Genomic DNA, 20,750 nt, shown 5'->3' with positions numbered 1-20,750 from the left:
TACATTATTTCAACCATTATTTACGAGAATGATTTAAGAAGTATCATATTTTGTAATCCTATGTATAAAAGCTATACAATCTCATTATGCGTCAAAATATGCCGTCATTAAATCATTAACACATTGGCATATTTGATCGTTTCTGTTATACTGCAAAGCTTCCAGATGGGAGACGCCTTGTGTCTTTTCGAAAGCCTCGCGACTTTCAGGGAAAGTTCGAAGCATCATTTCAAAAAATTGTAAAGCCAAAAAACAGAGTTCGTTATCTTGTGATTTTAGAAGTAGCAGGAACTTTTCGATTGTGACGAGATTTATGATTTCACGAAAATTTTCTTCACTCTTGTGTGCGATGTTTAAAAGAATAATAATGCTCTAAAATAGAAACTTAAACGTTAAAACTTAATCATTTTAAAGAGAACTTTATTATACTTGTTACGACATTTCGCATTTATCCGACTGGACTAAAGTGAGCTCTCTAGTTAGAAAACTTTACTGTGAAAACTTAAGAATTATCAAAGTATTTTCTACAGTAACTCTTAACCTCTTTGCGAATGTCGAAAGCTCCATCTAACATTTGGACAACCACCGGCAGTAAACCTGCATTCAACACATCGCTGACATTCTGCATTGAGCCAGCAACAAGGTTGGATAGCAGCCATAAACTTTCTTTTCTCACGTGATGACAGGATGATGAAAGCAGTGACGTTATAGATTTTAGCAAAACACCACCGCCGAGTGCCTCTTCGCCGCGTTGATCTGGACCACTACACATATTTCCTGGTGAAGATACGAAAGTTCGAGAGTTGTTCGATCACAGTTAAAGAATCACATGTAAACAGCTGGCATTGCAAACAGTATACCATATATCAATGAAACTCATAGTTGACAATTAGACTTAACAAATTACCTAAAGTTCTGACGAGTGGTGTAACAACTTGAACGGAGTCAGGAAATTCAATACACTTCACCAATAATTGTACAACAAATGCAACGCTAATACCACAGGAGTAAAGATACTCTACACTCTCAGTACTTGCACTCATGTACGTTAGAATCCAGGCCATTTCAGTTACCACCTCGGGTGAAGTTGAGATATTTTTACAAAGGTTAAAAACGATTGTGCCAATTTCTGATTTTCGCAAGTCTTCAAAGATTTGTTCATCGTTACTTCTAGCCAGGTTGCAGATAGCAAATGAAGCTGACTGCACCACGTTTGAAAACGAACTCTAAAACATTTTAAATATATCTTTAATATATGTGAAAAATATTATCGGTGAATATATTGTGCACATGTTACTGAGTTCAAAAATTATTTAGAGTTCCGCCTACACGGTACAATGTTACTATTCTACTAAACTTAATTCGAACTATTTGGTCGTAGATGTAGAAATTGCATGATTGTAGAATTTGTGATTCTCGTTGGTTTAGACACGTACTTTAGTTTATTTAGGCTAAATGTAGCCATATACCTACTCTAAGTAAGTGAACAAGGGGGTTTATACCACCTTGATCCATAATGATCTTTTTACACTCCTCACAATCTCCAGCAAGGTTTCCCAGTGTCCATGCACAGAGGTCCTGTAGTAACACGTTGCTTCCTCTGAGGTATGTGATTAGGTAAGCACCGCTTGCTTTCAGAATGCGTACTGCATGTTTTTGCGTGGATCCCGCGAGATTAGTGAAACACCACGCAGCCTCAGTTTGAAGATCAACATCAATGCCTTTGGAAATGCAAAAAAAACGGTACCATTCGCACTGTATGCCTCACTAAATTGCCATTACCAGAAATTTGCGACATGATAATTTGCATATATACTAATTTGCATTTAACTTTCAGCATAATGGCCTTCAACTTTTACTATTAAATACATATAGTAAATACACAAAATCTAAAAATGCTGTTGACCTAGATCTTGCCCACTGTTTGCCGACCTCTGGATCAATAAAACAGCCGTTTCCTAACGTTTTATTGATCGAATTACTTACCTTAGGTATTTCTACGTTCGGCCAAATGATTGTGAACAAATGGGTATATAGCCTTCGTATTATTCAAGTTACAGATAAGACTGATAATATTTTTTAAAGTGATTGCAGTAAAAATCCGAGCCGTACAAGAAAGTTTATACACAAATACGAAAGACAATATCTTCAACTATTTTTTTGGTGCATTATACGTCAATTTATCAACTATCTGAATCGAAATATTCGAATCAATGTGAGCGATTTTAAAAGTTCGTGGACAGAACACGGACAAAACTTTGAGCAATATATCTTTAAACTTGGCAGAATGCAGAAATGCCCAAGCTAAAGAATTCTGTCACCAAAACGTTTCCAAACAGCTGCTCTACCGATCTAGAGGTCGGCAAACAGTGGGCAAGGTCTAGGGCAATGGCATTTTTAAGTTTTGTATAATTACCTAATGTATTTTATAGTAAAAGTTGAAGACCATTATGCTGAAAGTTAAATGCAAATTAGTATACATGCAAATTATCATGTCGCAAATTTCTGGTAATGCCTAACCTGTGATTGGGGTGTATTATAGTTTTACTTCTTCCAACTATTCACGAGCAAACTATTTATATACGCCGTATCCTGGTTGTTTTCACAATTTTGCGCGTTTTATAGTCGGCAAAGCTGGCAGAAAACTTATCCGGTTTCAATCAGACCGACCACCTCTTCGAAAAGTGGGTGATTTTAAGATCGATGTATCCGGACAAAAAAGGAGCTTCATCTGAAGCACGACCTCTTTGTGAACTATTTAAAACCAGGGTGAACTCATTTCAAATACAGCAAGTGTGTTGATTCAAAAGTCAAGACACTGGCTGTATTCGAAAAACGACATGCAATGGCATGATTTGTTTTCGGAACTTATGCCAACGGCAGTGCAAATCGCGTTCTTCCAGGAACTTCCACTGTGTCGGTAATATATGGTATCGACAGGTGGATTTTGTCATATTTATAATTTATTGTCTTGATGGATTGCTGACAATTAAAATGCCCTATATACTTTAAGCTATTACCTGTTAATAACCTAACTAAAGACTGTAAGGCTCCATCCTGGGTCACAAACGTATCCACAATCAAGCTGTCTTGAGTAAAACCTCTTTTCAACTTTCTTAAAGTATCTAAACTATCTGACCCACGCTTTTGTATAGTTCTGGACAAAGAAACAACGTCTTCGACGGTTAAATTAAAATGTTTACTATCTTCACTACTTTCGTCATATCTTAATCGTTTTAAACTTAGGAGTTTATCACGTTTTTCTTTTCTTAAATCACTGTGTTCCTCTCGCTTTCTCGTTCGAAGTTTGTCCACCGTTTCTGACGCGGTTTTGTATAGGTGTTTCCTTTCCATATTTTAACAGGACATCAGTTCTTTTTCAACTGCTTAGCAGTTATCACTTTGTTCATGCGCTTTAGTTTACTTTACTAAATATTCAACATATTAATAAAGATATCTTATCAATTCCGCCATATTGAAAGCGAGCCTGCGAGCTCTTTTAATATTTCGCAACTTCCATTTCGCTATCAATTCTGACTTTCTCCCCACAAAGAATATATTAAAAATGACCGCCCAAGTAGTTTACGAATAACCCCTTTCTTCTACAAAGTAATTTTTCCTAGCAAGAATTCTAATTTTAGCATCAAATTAAACTGTAGAAGTACACTAAAGTCATACTTATATTCACTGTACCGAAGCCCTTATAATTATCCTTACATGAAATTATAATTGTCGCTATGATATTGTTGAGCGCCATATTTGAAAATTGAAATAATTGTTTATAAAGATTGTATGAAACTTTAGACCTGTTAAGCCTTTACATTCGCTATTTAAGTATGGCATCAAGCTTGGTAAGTATAAAATGCATAGATGTATATATGTATAGAGTTTGCAAAGTATGTGTCAGAAGTATCCTTAATAATTAAATCCTTTTGTATGCAACGGTAAACACACATACACACTACAAAACCTTTCTAATTATCAAGACAAAATTATGTATGTATGCGTGACAAAACACAATATGACTGCAGACATTCATTGCATGTGTATAAATGTTATTCCAGGAGGATCCAACGATGGAGCGACATTTCAAAGGACACAGGGATATAGTGACATCTGTTGATTTCAATCCAAATATGAAGCAAATTGGTAGGTTTGCACTTTACATGGGCTACAGTTTTACACTCCTAGGGCTAGCTGTACAAAAGCTGTTTATAGTCCAATTTAAAAACAGTTAAAAACAATGAAATTGAAACTTGAAAAACAATGAAATTACAGATGAAATTACAGAATGACTGTGTATTAGATTCATGCAAAAAAAGCATAAACTTGTAGGCCTACAGGCCTATTTTTTAGCGAGGGAGCTGTGAACACTTTTCCCAACTGATACAGTACTAAAAATTTCCAAATATTTCAACCTATATCCTTCCAAATTTGGTGCCTTGTGTTAACTGCCTTTCCTCTCTTTGTTCAACTTGAATTGAAAATTTGTAAGAATAGTGATTTTGTCTATTTACTGTACCTATATGATATGTCTATCAGTCTATATATACCCTGGTCCTTGCCACTAACAAGTTAAATCTTCTACCATGAGAATGACTAAATTACTGCCATAATTTTTATTCTGCATGTGCACACAATGCAAGATGAGGTGCTGCTATATAAATTATCAATAAAGATACACTCATATCCTAAACATTTATGTATAGTCAGTGGTTCAATGGATTCATGTCTGATGATCTGGCACTTTAAACCCCATCTTCGAGCATATCGTTTTGTTGGACACAAGGTACTGAAGGCAGTATTCTATATAAGTGTTTACCGTATATTTTTGTGGTGAAGATTGCTTTGCTTACTCACCGATTTTTACATACAAGAGGCAAAGAAGTGTTGTGCTCATGTATTCATTACCATATTTATAAGCAATATGACTATACACATAACTATATAAAGTAACACTAAAACAGACTCATGAAGCTTTGGGAGAAAAGCTATGTCTGCATTTTAGACAAGTAACTATAAATAGAGCATGCAGTGATCAGCCAATAAGATTCTATTAATCGCTATAGGATGCTGTTCTCTCTGTAAAATTTTCACCATCTGGTCATCTGATTGCGTCAGCATCACGTGATAAAACTGTCCGACTCTGGGTGCCTAGTGTGTAAGTATTGATTTATTCCACAAGGTAACAGTAATAGTTACTTTATGATATCTCTTTATGTGTTGATATGTTGAGCGAGGTACGTGGTCCCCATCATTTATTGATGCGTGAATTTCTATCGTACTTCGCTAGACCGTGGTCTCTTAGATCGATGATTTAATTGTCCCGCATGGAGTGAATTTAAAGCTGACTTTAATTAACCGTGATTCAACTTGTCTTTAACTTGCCTTCAGCGTTTCTCAATCAATCCTTTCAACACTTCTAACCCTGGATTTGGGAGGCTGCACCAGGAATGGTAGCAGATCTTGCTAGAGACTCACCGCGGTCATAACCCATTACCCCAATAGATGCACAACTGATACTTAAAAACCAAACGGTTCTTTCATTCATTCATTTGTCTACTTCACTTTCAGTAAAGGCGAGAGCACAGTTTTCAAAGCGCACACGGCCACAGTACGAAGTGTAGATTTCTCAAACGATGGGCAATTTTTAGTTACTGCATCAGATGATAAATCACTTAAGGTTTGTTACAGTAACTGTTAGGTGCATGTAAACTCGATCCCCCATTGTATGGCCAAACAACAAAATTTCATTTTTCAATTTTAATGTTCGTGATATATGCATAGTTAACACCATTTCACGTATGTGATATGGCCAAGCCACGAAATTTCGGTATTTGATATGTACACAAAAGTGATTCCTAAGTCTAAAAAACAACGCGAAAGTGTTTATTTATTTTACCTACAAGAAGCTTAAGTCGTAATTTTGTAATTTTTTACATGGAAAAGTACTTTAAATTTGTTTTAGGTATGGTCAGTTCATCGACAGAAATTTCAATTTTCGCTGAATGCTCATATGAACTGGGTTAGATGCGCTAGGTGAGCGAATGTTTTTTTAGAACATGTCAGTCTATTGTATATAGTGTTCAGTAATATTCTTCAATTATTGTTTGCCCTTGCATGCATGTATTCCAGAGCGGATACAGTACTTAATATTCCAGAGCGGATACAGCATTAATTCAATAATTTGTTCAATGATCAGTGGTTGTGTTTAGTCTGGTATGGTTGCGGTTGAACTAGATCTATAGTAGTCTGCTAAAGTCAGAACTCGGAAAAAGGATAAGCCATGTACCATTCGTGTTTTCTTTATATATATTGCTTATGATTTTGTAGATTTTCACCTGATGGGAGGCTGATTGTTTCAGCCAGTGATGACAAAACTGTTCGACTTTGGGACCGGAACAGCAAGGAGAGTGTTCATACATTTTATGAGCATGGAGGGTAGGTTACGATGATATTGTTATAAATTATAACACTGATATTACTGCTTATGTATTTGAAGATATACGTAAATTGGTGGCGGGAAAAACAGGTTGTTGAATTGTTTCTGTTATTCGATCTCTCTTACAGTTTTGTCAACGAAGTGGAATTTCATCCCAACGGCACTTGCATTGGAACTGGTAGTTCAGATAACTCAGTTAAGGTATTTAACATTACAGTAATTTAATGTAACCTGCTTCATTCTAGTAACCTGCTTTATGAATTACTTTGTTTGACGCCAGGTGGGTTTTCTTGGGTTCATGTCAATAATAGACCTTTTTCATAATGCCGTCAAACGCGGAAAGTATGATGTTACACGATGTTTGATTGACTCGATAGTTTTGTGGAGCCAATCAAATTTCGTGTAACATCCGACTTTCCGCGTTTGACGTCATTATAAGAAAGGTCTATTATGTGGTTTATTACCCACTATAGGTTTGGGATATTCGAATGAACAAACTTCTACAACACTATCAAGGTTTGTTTTTTGCCTTTTTTCTAACATGCAGGTGGTAGTGCAGACCATGATTGCTCTCTGATTATTTTGTTTTTCAGCCCACACAAACGCCGTAAATAGCGTCTCATTTCATCCGTCTGGTAATTACATGATAACAAGCTCTTCCGACACCACTTTGAAGGTACAATCATAAAGTTTGCATGGTTGAAAAATTATTTGAAATGCCTAGTCATGATCCCCATTCACACTACACCAACTACACTCAATTTATTCGCCCAGCACGATAAACATAGATACCCGTAAACCCTTTTCATCCGTGCTCGGCCTTTTTGTGGGTAGCCTGGGCAGGATAACATTGAGTCCGGTACCATTCTTATAGCCATTAGTCATTTCGTGCTGATAAATTTAGTGTAGTGTAAACAGGGAGAGGATCATTTCTGGTTATGTGTTTCTGCATACACCACTTAAGCCTGTAGTTTTTTGGTAGCTACGTTTTTAAAATATAAATATGATTGAATGGTTGATCAGGGACCTCTGTAATCCCATATTTCTTTAGGGGGACAGTAATATTACAATAAAAAATATTTCCTGCATATGCGGCCTTAGGTGTGTCCTGATGTGGTATATCAATGGATTGTTAATCGAGGTGTGTGAACTGTGTGCTGTACTGATATTTTTTATTTACCTAGATTCTTGATTTGATGGAAGGACGATTGTTTTATACCTTACATGGTCACCAGGTTAGAGAAACTGATAAACAAAATATCAATTATAAGGAAAAAACAAGCAACAGCAACCCGCGAACAACATCAACACGGAACTACAGAAAAATAACATAATTAAAGAACACAACCAAAAACAGCATCAAAATCATACAACATCAATATCCTCTTGAGTACAATAACGATGATGATCACAACACGAATATACAACATTAGTTCATCTTTGAATATTAGGGTTCGGCAAATTCCGTTGTTTTTTCAAGAAATGGTGAATACTTTGCTTCAGGTGGTTCAGATGAACAGGTATAGCTAATAAGTAGTACAAATCGTCTTCTTATTATTCTATTGATACTCTACTAACTAGTTCGTCTTAAATGTATTTTGTAATTGAAGGTTATGGTTTGGAAAACTAACTTCGATAAACTGGACTACAGCGAAGGTACCCAACTTAAAAGAAAATAATTAAACAGACGAAGTCATCTCTGAATGTCAATAATAAAGGCACTTAACCCTGATTAACTTTTTTCGTTTTGGGTAACTATTAACATTGCATGCCTGGTTAGGGATACCAGTGAACGACATTTCATGATAGTTTAGTTACTATGGGCGAAGAGGCAAATAGCAAAAAGCAGAAGTACTCTTCTTGCTTCCAACCCTACAGGCAACATTTCCATTTGGTCTCAAAATATTTTTTATTTTAAAGTTCTGACTTCGCGTCGTAGAACAGTGACAACACCAACTAAACATAGCCATGATCCGCCACCCACACCTGAGGTGAGAAATAAAGATTAGGTGAAATACAGAAATTTCATAAATAAGGAGTGCTGGAAGAAAACGCTTCTAGGAAGAGACAAGGGGGTCTCTTGATCAAAGTCTCAAAAATGGGTTGTTACCTGATGATTCTTTCCAGAAGCAAGGGCAGCATGTAACACAAGTAACATGTACCGTAGAGCCAATCACACTCGCCTCGTAATCACATCATCCATGTATCATAGTATTCAATGATTGATTTTCTCAGATTCACGCACCCTCGAAACCTAAAAATATGGCATTGAATGACCCAGAGGTTGTGGAAGTTGCACCTGCCATGTTTTCAATACCCACAGTATGTATACCACCTGCTTACACTTACACATTTCCTTTTCGTCCTCCCTTGCGATTTTTCACCGACTTTAATAGTCATATTCTATTAAAATGTAAAGAAAGTCAGTGAAGAAGCTACAAATTAGTTATTTTCTCAGGAGGTGAGTCAGATGGACAAGGCGACGAGGTCTGAGGCGAGGCATCCGAAACAAGCTCCCAATCAAGTGGAAGCACCGCTCACCACTCCTTTAGAAAGACGAGAAATACCTGCGCAACTTGCAACAACGTTGGAACATATCGTTGGGCAACTTGATGTTTTGACACAGGTATGCTATCATAAACTCTTCTGATGTATACCAATGGCATTTTCAGTGTGGTATATATATTCTGCAGTGCAGTTAAATTACAATTTGTAGCTGCGGGAAGCTCTCTACACAAGTCTACCTCGTTCCCAGGACTCTCTTTCTGTGGGATTTGGTCACGTGATTTGCTAATTGTCCAAATACGTTTTAAAGAGCGTATTAGAATGAGCAATCCGCCATTATTTCCAAAAACTATCATCCATACCAAAAAATCAACTTATTCTATTGTATCTCACCCCAATTACTCTTACCTGCCACACCATTTATTCCTAATACCCTTCTTGTTCTAATATTTTCTTTCATATACTGTAACTTAACTAACTTTGTATACCGTATACATGTACTTTATATGATGTGCCTTTTCATGCTCCATTCTACGACACCAGTTATTCTAATATATATAATTCTCTATGTTTCGTTTAATAGTTATAGAGGCTAAATCTTTTGAAAAAATTTTTTGGAGATACTTGATATAGACTTTCAAGTATTTCTATAAAAGGTCACAACTGCGCAAGGTGCCCCGTTCGCCTGCACCATTTAAATTATACACCCTCTTTTCTTTTTTTTCAAAGACTGTTTCAATTTTGGAGCAAAGATTGACGATGGCTGAAGACAAATTAAGGGAATGTTTGGACAATCAGCAAAAAATAACTTTGCAAATTCGGCCAAACGAATAAACACAATCAGTGATTTCAGGTACAGTGGCACTATTTGGTAATGTTAGTCGCTAAGTCATAGATCGTGATCGCGATATACCAGCTGGATAGGTAGCGGTCTACAAGCTAGAATCAAGAATTGCTTGACTCTATCTCCTCAACTCAAGTTGGAGTTTAAAGCTCATTTTGATGTCTTCACTGATTTAGTTCGTGCAAAGCATGAACCGGTACGTTTTTGAATGTTTATCTCGGTTTCAATTTGGTTTTGAAAAATCCTTTTAATAAACGTTAAATTTACTAAAAGTACGCTTTGGTAAATTTAGTGTATATGTTGAAAGGTCTATTTTGAAGTTCTGATCACAAAATTCGATAATTTACGACTTATCGTTAGTTTTCGAAACAAACCTGGAAAATTGAAATCGAAAAAGTAACCTCAAGTAACCTCAGAAAAAGTTCGGGAGGGCTTGGTAACAACTACCAAGTATGTATATGTATATATAAGTGTATATTAAAATGTATTAATGTTCAAATGTATTAATTACATTAGTTGTTCATAGGGGCCATTGAGATCTCAGTACTTACCCAATCCCGGTTATTTTTAATTAAAGTCCATACACAGTGAGTATAGCTAAAATTTAACTTCTATTATTCCAATATGTCCATCCTTAAGTCACACAGATATAGAAGGGACTAATTTGAGCATTGGACTATGGTCAAAATTTTTCAGATTGCCCGATTGATAACACCACCACAATACTTATTCACCTGAGTCATATTCACAATCAACCGATCCTTGTTTTGATCCATGCATCCCCCCATTCCTCCATGCACCCACCTATCTACATCATAATGACCTCGCCCCCTCTTTTAATATGAACCCTCCATCTAAAAACCTCATGCATTAAATTGCTTCAGAACAGCATAAAAACATGCAGTAACCCTATAATTAAATGGCTAGCGATCGATACACTTTCAAGTCTCGAATAATCTTTCGTCAAGTGCCTCAAAATAACATGTGATAATAATACTACACTTGTGTGTGGTCAAGCATAATTCCTAGCGAGCCACTCGTTACCATCACGATCCAGACACGCGCGAGAAGTCGCCATACAGTCGCCTCACAAATCACCACAACTCCACAAGTAACCGCAATTAACTATGTGTAAGTGCATAATTTACTTGTCGCATGGTAAATGGGCGGAACAGGATATGTATATATAGAAAATCTAGAAGGACTTTTTATCTTTCGAAATAAAAGAAAAATATTCGGTGCAACACAACAACATTACAAATCTTGCAAACGTCTGTAGCAATACTAATGTTTGTTAAACTAAAGTCTTTAACTGAACTAATATTTGATGAATTATAGTTTTTCTTTCGGGTAGTGACAACAATACTGGAAATTATATTCGAGAACTATACTAGGACACAAAAGTGAGTTCGTGAACATATAGCGTGAGGGGGGAATAGGATGACGGAAGTCACGCGCGCGAGCTCGTCTTGCATTATGGGTGAAATGCAAAATCAAGTACGCTAACTAAGCGACTTGAATTCGCCATTGTCTCTGTTCTGAATAATAAAATTTCACCCTGGGTTTCAAAAATTCGGCTAATGACGGGTTTACACACCTCTGTGGGATAATCCTATGGTGGTGAGAGATGAAACTAACAAAGAAATATAAGAACATTCACACTTCCAGGTCTTTTAAACGCTCCTCGATATTGCACCAATAACTTGGCTTCAAATTCGAAGTGTTTCATTTACATCTCAAAAGCCGTGTGACTCAGTCAGGTATGCTGAAGCATAACAGAGAGAGGGCCAAGAGCTTTACATTTTAGATTTTCAAAGACTATCCTTATTAAATAAAGAACTGGCCTAATCCTATAGATCAGCTTTTGTAGAGCCTTCCGGTTTGACATAAATTTTACTCGTGTCATTAAAATGTGTGTGAAAATTTTGCTGGCAGCCTTTAAAAAGTACAAATGTCGCGATGTTTCAATAGATATTATAGGTATAATTAAGAAACGTTGTGATTTCGTTTTCGAAGAGAAATATAGTTCTATAACTGAATTTCGATTGCAATATTTTCAGGTTGTAAATTGACTAATTCATTTTTCCAATTTGACAAGTTTGTGACTAATTCATATATACTTCCCTCTAATACAAATAGAAAATTCTATGGACAATTACTAAACATCGTAGTTTTACGAACAAGTTTTACTTTGAAATATTCAAACAAGTTTTACTTTGAAATATTCTCTTTAAAAGCGATAGCTGGCAATACCTATATATTAGATATCCTATTTTGCCTGGGAAAATAACAATGCCACCCAAATTCTTTGATAAGGAAGTGCTGTTAGAGATTTCCTGGCTAAGAATATATGCCAAAACATTTTCGTTTAGAAACAAAGCATGTGACTCCCAATATTCTCTTACGGTATGCCAAGTCATCCCATGCAATGTCACATGCAGGCGGTTTCACATAAGTAAATATCCTACTCTGCACCCAATGAAACTGCATTTTTTTATACATATTAATTATCTAAACTACCTAAATTTCACTGACTGTTCAGTATATAGCCCCTCAAAACTGAATAGCTCTTTTTATCAAATTGTTTTTCCCTATTTTGAAGATTTCAAAGATGTTAGAATGATATAGAATGTATGGTATTAGAGTCAAAACAAGGAAATCTTTTGTGAAAGTCATCCCACATGGCAACTTTGACGTAATTTTCACACCAAAAATACATGATACATTAGCTTTGAAGACCGGCAAATATGTCGTTATATTATGTAAAGGAAATCATTAGTCTAATTACTTATTCCTTAACTGTTGAAATATTGGGCAAAAGGCTTCCTTTGATCAGTTTATTTCGTCTGCTATATACCCTTGTTTATGATATACCAGATGGACGTGTTTTAGACAGTGAATTCTCTTCATATATAGTTTGCTGGTTTTAGAAGTTGAGAACGTCATACATATATATATAGTTCACCGGTTTTAGAAGTTTGGAACTTCAAAATACCCCCACGTAAGCAAACTGATTTGAACAATCCCCGGGGATATTGTGATGACGTACCGTGCATTTGCTAGCGGAAATTTCCTGCCTTTTAGTTTTCATTTGTTTTTCTTGCCCGGACATAAACTTTTTCTTATCATTTTTTTCGGTTTTTGAGAATTTTTTTGAATTTGTCCCATGCTTCACATAATTATACGAAAATAACGTACTAATCCTTGAGAGCACGAGTAGTGTGGTCGGCCCAGTCTCTCAGCTGGTACAACACACAAAAGTCAACTCTGCATGTGGGATGTGATCAACTTCATATTTTGAATAAACATGTACTTTCATGCCAAAAGGTGCTTCCTGCATGCACGTATTGTTCGCCTGATAATCTCATTATGATAAAAAACATTACTCAGTTTGACGTTTGTAAGTAAGTAGATATTGGAACTTGTTATTTCCTCAATTTCACTAAGAAAATGTGTAATATTACACAAATGTAAAGGCAAATTAGCACCTATAAATACGAAATATAGCAGGAATGAAGTTCCCGCACTATTTCGTTTACGGCATTGTGAATCTCCACTGATATATATTCCATGTCAAAGTCACTACGATATTTGAACGTATTGTGAGGTGTTAACTTGAAGTTTTAGCCAAAACGAGGTTTCGAATCATCAATGATTTCAATATTCCTTTAAGTCCCCCTAGCAGTACAATGCTGTACAACCGGGGATAGCCTCTCGCCCTCGTAAAGGCTGCCACTCTACTTTGCCACACCCCTGAGGTGATTCATATACAACACTACCCATGCCCTTAGTCTCATGATTCCGACCACTACGTACATTGGACGACTCCCCGTCACTCCTCTCATTAGCCCTTCTATTACATGCCACAGTGGACGGCCCTCCTACACCCTACTTTTTTTGTTTAAACAACACGGTAGACAGTCACCCTCACGTCGTACTCCTATTTTGTGTGTGCTCTACATCAGTGAATTGCCCCCAGCCGTCTCCCAACATTCGATCGGGTGCTACACATCACTACACATTTCCTCTAGTCTATATTCCGGGTCCATTATTATCGTGCCCATCCTAAATATAGTAATTGTTGTTTTAAGAGATTTCGTAAATTTTTTATCAATCTCGTCTTTTAAATATGAAAGAAACGAATCTTTTCACTATATCAAACAAACTCCTAATTATTATCGCAATGAGGTTTACTGTTAAATCAGTTTAATTTGAAGACTAGTCATCTGAGTGACTATGGTTGTTACTTCCCTTGTCAATATTTTGATTATCAATTATCAATTTCTATTATCAATATTTTGATATCCAGTTACATAAAGATCGGTAGGTCGAGATAAGATGATTGGTGATGTCACCTTGCAAACATGTGGTCCATATTTTTATATTACCGCGCATGTCCTGTAATTATTCAGGTGTAGAGGATATCCTAAGTACTCTTTCTACACCAATGCTCTGTAACCAATATCTCGAAACAATAAACAGCGAATTACAAATCCATTCAATGGTTTCCATCGAAGCTATCTTGGTCGGAAAATGTTCATAAAATAGGGTATTTTTTGTATGGGTTACAGTTATTTCAATGTTCCTTATAAATTGGTAATTATAAGTCATAAATAATTATGTACGGTTCCTTCTATTTTAACAACCAACTGTTACCAAAAAGTGATTCTTTTGTGGAAAAGGTGGCGATTTCATACGGGGAGTGTGAATTTTAAAGATGAATTCCGAAGTAATATTCCCGCATAAGCCAAGCGAAACTTGTGGGTTTGTTAGGGCGCTTATATAGAATGGTCACCCGCCTTGATAATTTTAACCAAAGTTATTATAATCCATTCCCAGACACAAACCATTCCAACTATATTACTTGCATTGAACTGAATACAAAGATTTTTCACGAGACATGTGTCGGAAAATGTCATTTACGTTTCCGCATAACTTCTAAGTAGGTACTTCAAATTTCCGAGAAGGTCGAAGAATTAAGTGATCACTTTCATGTGCGGTCAAGTTCCAAATCATTTACCAAAACGTCGTTATAAATGCATCCTAAAAAATAACACTTTGGTAAAATTTATTTCATATCATCTTCCTCTACTCTCAAAACGTATGAATAACTACGCTTACATTTTGTGGTGCTTGACAAGTAAAATAAAAAGTGCATCGCAAGCTTGTTTGTGTATATTTTTATCCCTATACTGCATGTGTAGTGCAAATATCGGACATCTCGAGAATCATGTTTTCGCCATGTTTATATAGCTATTTATACTAAAATGACAATATTTCGCTGCGATCTTCTATCCAATAAATCCCATGCATGTGCTAAAGCGTGCTGGCGCGTGTCTTTCCTCGTATGTTTCCGCTTTCTCTCGTCCCGAAACTGATAGAAAGATAGGTACTGAATGTATTTCGAACTCTTGGCATAAGTTCTTTATTCCTTATCAGCATATTGAGTGTAGTTGGTTTCATCTTCTCCATGATGCATCTCGTTGGCTCGGTGATATCGCGAGTTTCGTTCAAGCATGCACTGAAGCATATCATCAAATCAATGTAGTTCCGCAATACCCAAAGAAAACACTTATCGACGTTTTGGTCAATAATTTCTTAGCAGATCAGATGAAAGTCAAGGGCACGATCTGATTAACTTCTGATGGATGTTTTATTATAGTCTATTGACTTGCAATGTAATTGGCAGCAACTGCCAGCGAGCCAACTAAAGCCAATACCGTACTGCTTTATCAATAGCAGACTAGATTGCATACGTCAGAAGTGAATTGGATCGTATCAACAAACCATTAGGTCGAAATTTTCCAGTTTTAGGTAGACGTTCGGCCGCTTTTGATGACAATTAGTTATTTGTAGAAGCGGCCACGCCAGCTCCCCTGTTATATTGGATTGCGTTAAGACATGCATGCATGAATTGTTTTGGAACAGGCACCACCCGTGATTTTTAGGGCATATACAAACCCTTCAGATCATATTATGTTCACATGGTGCAGCCGCAGGGTTGAAATCTTTATAGGCCTAAATAGCATGCAATTTGTTGTGAGTTGGCTGTTCATTCGAGTCAATCGCGGCTTACTTAGACCCCTGCTTATTCTCACTCCTATAAGTGGCCGTAATAGAATGTCTCCCGACCCAATTAATATAGTCGCACACCCACTGACTGACGTCATACGTGTCTTAGTAATAAATATTTCCCAATAGCCAAAATTGTCCAAACATTTTATTTTTTCATTTTGGTATATACTTCGATTATTTATCGTTCTGCGAGATATATTATAGATATATAAGTTTAAAATAACTGTACATTTACGTTTTTCTATAATCATGCAGTTTTCAAATTCGTATTGAGCCCGCCAGGGATAGCGCCTTTAAGCATAAAAAGTTGTCATTTTAGAACTAGGTCTGACTTTTTTTTAGGTCTGTACATTACATTAGCTTATGTCCAGTGAAGATTGTCTTGAAAACGTGAACTCTGAATGCGCCCAGGCCAAGGGATGTTGACTTACCCTTGAAGCCAGAAAATTGGCTTCGGAACCATGCAGTATAACTATATGTCTGTTATTGTTATTCTAAGTTGTCTCACGTGCGAAGGGAATATAAAGTCAAATTTCTAACATTAGGAGTCTAAATAACAGTAACCTCTTATACCCTTCGCCTTGCGTCTTCCAGGTCGAGGGTTTTTGGGAAGGACAACTTTTTAATTGAATTATCTTCACGTGTATAGTTTATAAATAAAGTTAGCACTGTGCCTGTGGCAAGTATATGTCTAGGTCGTATTCTTTGGTATTTGTGAAATGAAAATTGTAACTACACCGATTTTTAATAGGAATTAAGTGGCTAATCTTTTCTTGCATATGCATGCGGTCAATGTCAAAGGTTTATAATAAGCGCGCTGTCGAAGAGTGATCTTGAGACTTGAGTGAGGTATTTTAGACGTATGCAATAATTGTCAATAGCTACGTATAACGCTTACGCTTTACAGCAGTGTCCATATATCAGTTCTGAACTTTTCAAGTTATCATATAAGACATGCATGCATGCAGTCTGAAAGAAAACTGAACCATATAAACTCTATATTTTTATGCAAAAAGCCTATTTAGCCTTCGGCTTAGCTTTGAAATTGAGTGTCGCAAGATATAGGAAGAGATTCTAGTAACCAACAGCTCGATTCAACCGAGAACCGGCACGATTCAGACATCTTGAAGTTCTAAAACAATTAAACGGAAACTCGTATAGCTGCCTTTAGAATTCGGCAAAACTTAATTTCGGTCGTTATTGATCGTTTTACAAATTAACAGACCATAAATTGCATCATACTGTGGCTTGTTTTACGTGTGCACTTTCTATATGGGACTCAAGAAATGAAATTAGGAAAAAGAGGGCCTTTCATACTCGCGATGGGGCTCCGATTATATTCATTAATCTGCTAAAATTTAAACCGCTCATTTCCTTAATGCTTTTATTTTAGGTAAATGCTGCTTTGGTTAATTCTAAGTTTCCTTTTTGTCAAGAAGGAATAAACAAATTTAGTTCCTATAGTTTTTTTCATGTTTTATGGATTTCGGTTTATGCTTAATTGAAGCAATTCAGGCTTAGAAATCTTTCACATGCATGCAGTGCGAAAATTTATTATAATATGCATAATAAAATATTCAAGACTATATAAGACATAAATAGGGCATATAAAGTTACAGCTTTGAAACGGATATATTCTGAAAAGAGCATTTAGTATATTTGATGATTTCCTTTGAAAACCCATATATTGTCAAAATACATCGTAGCATCCGTCAACAGATCAAGTTTTTAATATAACCATATTCACCATATTTAGTGAAAGAATATAGACGTTGGCCATACTATATATAGTATTCGCTCGATATGAAGATATTTGATGGTTTCCTCCAGATAAATATCTTCAAAGATAAAAACAGGAACTGATTAACTTGCAAAATTTAGTTTGGATGGGAGAAGAGTTCTCTCAGGTCTCAAACACAATACAAATAAAACATGCGGGCTGACATGTTTGAAAAACAGCGTCGGTGTCGATGATGTCTTAACCTTACATGTATTAACAACTTTTGTTGTTTTTTCTCACTTCTTTGAAATTGTAGCTTATCTGCATGATAATACAGGAACTGACTTAAAATGACTGCCATTTTAGTTTAGTAAATACAAGTCTGTACGGTTCGTGTTTATCTTCAGCAAGTGAAAACTGACAGTCATATAACTAAAAAAGTGCATGTTCTTTTCTTGGACTTCGACATAATAGTGCCATGCAGCGGTTTATTGAAATGAGTTCTTTCACTTTTATTTATATTATAAGTCATTTATAGATAGCAATGCATGCATGTATTCGCGTACAAGATTTATTAGAAATATGCGATTATATAGCTAATGATTATAGCTATAAAAATAATCTATTATATAATCCAATATTTGGGTTCTTATCCTTGTTTCTAAAGTTAGATATGTTATAATTTGTTCCTAGTTGAAAAGACCTGGAAGTGAAATGATTTGTCGAAAGGATTTTCATTTCAAAATCCTGTTCACGGCTTATAACAACCACTTAATTCACCTACGAGAAAATCCGATAAAATCATCACGTATATTGGTCCTGAACGTCGCGACCCTGCCTTGTGCCTTCTGGCTACCTTTACATGCATGTAGGTCGCGGAAAATTCCAGGTGAAGCCACTGAAGCCTATCCTTTTTTAGCGGTTCTTTAATGTTGTAATTGATTATAACTGTTATATTGCCTCCTTCTAGCTTGTGGATTTGTGGTCGATTTGAGGTCGTTCACAAATTTTAAGTGTTTAGGTATGTTTTCCCGTATGAAATCTGCGCGAACGATAAGTGGTTGCAACATTTTCCGTGGGTTTAAGATGCTTTGAATTCATAAAAGTTTTGTAATTCTGAATGATTGGAAAAACGTACCGCATCGCCCGGGAAATTTACAATCAAAAATTAACTGTCCATCCTATATGCATTTACTTTTTTTTTTTTCATTTAATCATGCATGTTCGCTCAGTTTTTTCATCTTTTCTATTATAATGAAAACTATATATAGAAACGTTGTAAATGCGTAATAGAAGCGCCCAACTATTTCAATATTGAGCTCACGCCTTGATTATGTTCTGAACGCACTCAGCTCAGTCGGCCAAAAGAACCTGTATATATATATGAACTATGGCCGTGTTTTTGGAAACAATCAAGTTGCTGGGGTCTGCAATCAATTTGTAAAACGCTTCCCTTAAACGATTTACAAATCATAAAATCTTTTGAATTGCATTCAAAAACCACACTGAGGAATTGGCCTGGCACTGTGATTCCATTGATTATAGACGTATTTTTATACTCATGGTTTGTAACGGATTTCTCCTTTCCACCCCGTTCCTAAACCGAACCCAAAATTACTTCCTTGCACATATAAACGCCTGATTCTCATTTTCTCATCGATGAGTCAACAGGCGATTGGCCCATATAGTTCTGTCCCAAAGTGACTATATAATGGACGTAAGGAAAGAAAAGGAAAATAATTACGATTTCGGTCCATCTGTATTTTCAATTCAAAAGGCAAAGAGCCTTCCACACAAGAGTTTCATAGCTGCCTAAATTTTTTATCATCATGCGTAGGAATATCCGAGTGCCAGTTTGGATATATTTTTGGCCAAAGAGCGCTATGTGATTAGAAAAATATAACTCGAGAACTTAAAACATAAAAAAGAGCCTTTACTACAAACAGACAGATATCTCACTGGCACAATTCTGATTTTTTTATAGATGGATCAGTTTTAAAATCAACGACCATGTCATCATACAGTGTCGATAACATCTCTGTAATCAGTTCAGTTTTATTTCAATATAACAGTGCACCAAACCAAGGATCCTTTCAATGTTATGTATATGCAATAAAACGTCTATATAGATGTGCAATCAGAAATGATTATTGGCAAAAACTACAAGCATAATGACAAATAATTCCAAACCAAAATCTCCAAGCCACAATAAGACTGATCTTATCTTAGAACACTTTTTCAATCTTTGTTTAACTTTGTCTTTTTCAACTCAAAATATAGTGTCAGCGTGAGGCAATATATTTAGGAGTTGACCTCCTTAACCCTTTCTTCCGTTCCAGACATGTGGCGCTGCATAAATTACTAAATTCTCGGTTTATTCGTAAACAAATCGAGTTCAAAACAAAATAGTCGCTTTTCACGAACTTATCAGCACGATTTCGACGTTTCTAATTCAGATTAGAATCTGAAATTGTCACTTTGAATACTAAACTGTTAGTTAAAATATTTTGCGATGATTTTTCTTGCCTATAAATCCCACCCGTGGCTATACCCTTAGGGACGTTCGGATTAAATCTGATAACCCAAGAAAACTTATACGAAGTTCCAAGCTCGCAAGATCCCAATACAGACACACAAAATGTTTTAATTAACGAATTTAGTGGATTGACAGTAAATTTGAAAAATGTCGAAAATGGGGCTGTTCGATGCTTCGGAAAATTCCATCAAAATATTTCAACACATTTCACAACGATTCATCCGGGCCCGCCTACTAAGTCATGACGTTTCCACACACCCCAAAAGGCAACGATAAAAGCTCAATCGTTTAAAGAAGACTGAAGATAGCTTTGTTAAGACTATATTTGTCTTACGAAAGTTTTGAATGAGTTTGGTTGTATATTTGACCATATAAAAAAGTTATAGGTCATTTGAGTCCGAGCGGAAAAGTGGATTATTCACTTCAACGGAAATGACTAAGCGAGTTATATTTGGCAAACGAAGAGCCCCTGGTTGCCAGGGATACCTGGCGAGTGTCAACAGTCCACCGGGAATGGTTAAGATAATTTTGTGGTCTCCTATTGGTTCGCGGCTTGATTAGTTTCGAAGCCCCGGAAATGAGCTGTCAATCAGAATTTTATGTAAAGAGGAATTGCTTTGAGCCAAGT

At 36.1% G+C, this 20,750-nt stretch overlaps 2 protein-coding genes across 2 annotated transcripts; one reads left to right on the top strand and one right to left on the bottom strand.

Moving 5' to 3' along the window:
* Positions 1 to 60: 60 nt before the first annotated feature.
* On the bottom strand, positions 61 to 3,456 carry LOC114530633 (importin subunit alpha-2-like). The gene is made up of 5 exons (XM_028552226.1): positions 3,021 to 3,456; positions 1,474 to 1,721; positions 908 to 1,226; positions 542 to 777; positions 61 to 372 (listed from the first exon to the last, which is right to left on the bottom strand). The coding sequence occupies exons 1-5, from the start codon at positions 3,352 to 3,354 to the stop codon at positions 85 to 87; spliced, it is 1,425 nt and encodes a 474-aa protein (XP_028408027.1). The 5' UTR covers positions 3,355 to 3,456; the 3' UTR covers positions 61 to 84.
* Positions 3,457 to 3,759: 303 nt separating this feature from the next.
* LOC114530634 (POC1 centriolar protein homolog A-like) lies at positions 3,760 to 10,338 on the top strand. Its single transcript, XM_028552227.1, has 17 exons — positions 3,760 to 3,851; positions 4,065 to 4,149; positions 4,710 to 4,789; positions 5,070 to 5,161; positions 5,575 to 5,683; positions 5,969 to 6,039; positions 6,334 to 6,441; positions 6,571 to 6,643; positions 6,916 to 6,958; positions 7,036 to 7,118; positions 7,627 to 7,677; positions 7,894 to 7,962; positions 8,053 to 8,098; positions 8,363 to 8,433; positions 8,678 to 8,764; positions 8,901 to 9,068; positions 9,677 to 10,338. The coding sequence occupies exons 1-17, from the start codon at positions 3,837 to 3,839 to the stop codon at positions 9,779 to 9,781; spliced, it is 1,356 nt and encodes a 451-aa protein (XP_028408028.1). The 5' UTR covers positions 3,760 to 3,836; the 3' UTR covers positions 9,782 to 10,338.
* The last annotated feature ends 10,412 nt before the right edge of the window (positions 10,339 to 20,750 follow it).

This window comes from Dendronephthya gigantea, unplaced genomic scaffold, assembly GCF_004324835.1.
Source record: "Dendronephthya gigantea isolate DGI-Jeju-01 unplaced genomic scaffold, DenGig_1.0 000064F, whole genome shotgun sequence".
Classification (NCBI taxonomy): Eukaryota; Metazoa; Cnidaria; class Anthozoa; order Malacalcyonacea; family Nephtheidae; genus Dendronephthya; species Dendronephthya gigantea.
This window is presented reverse-complemented; position numbering and strand designations above follow the sequence as displayed.

Bases quoted from the DNA above. Each gene is read 5' to 3' on its own strand.
- LOC114530633 (XM_028552226.1), bottom strand. From the start codon at position 3,354: ATGGAAAGGAAACACCTATACAAAACCGCGTCAGAAACGGTGGACAAA. The intron at 778-907 runs GTAATTTGTTAA...TATCTTCACCAG, and splicing joins ACCACTCGTCAGAACTTTAG to GAAATATGTGTAGTGGTCCA. The intron at 373-541 runs GTTAAGAGTTAC...TTTCTATTTTAG, and splicing joins CTTTCGACATTCGCAAAGAG to AGCATTATTATTCTTTTAAA.
- LOC114530634 (XM_028552227.1), top strand. The intron at 4,150-4,709 runs GTAGGTTTGCAC...ATTTATGTATAG, and splicing joins TCCAAATATGAAGCAAATTG to TCAGTGGTTCAATGGATTCA. The intron at 6,959-7,035 runs GTTTGTTTTTTG...TTTGTTTTTCAG, and splicing joins ACTTCTACAACACTATCAAG to CCCACACAAACGCCGTAAAT.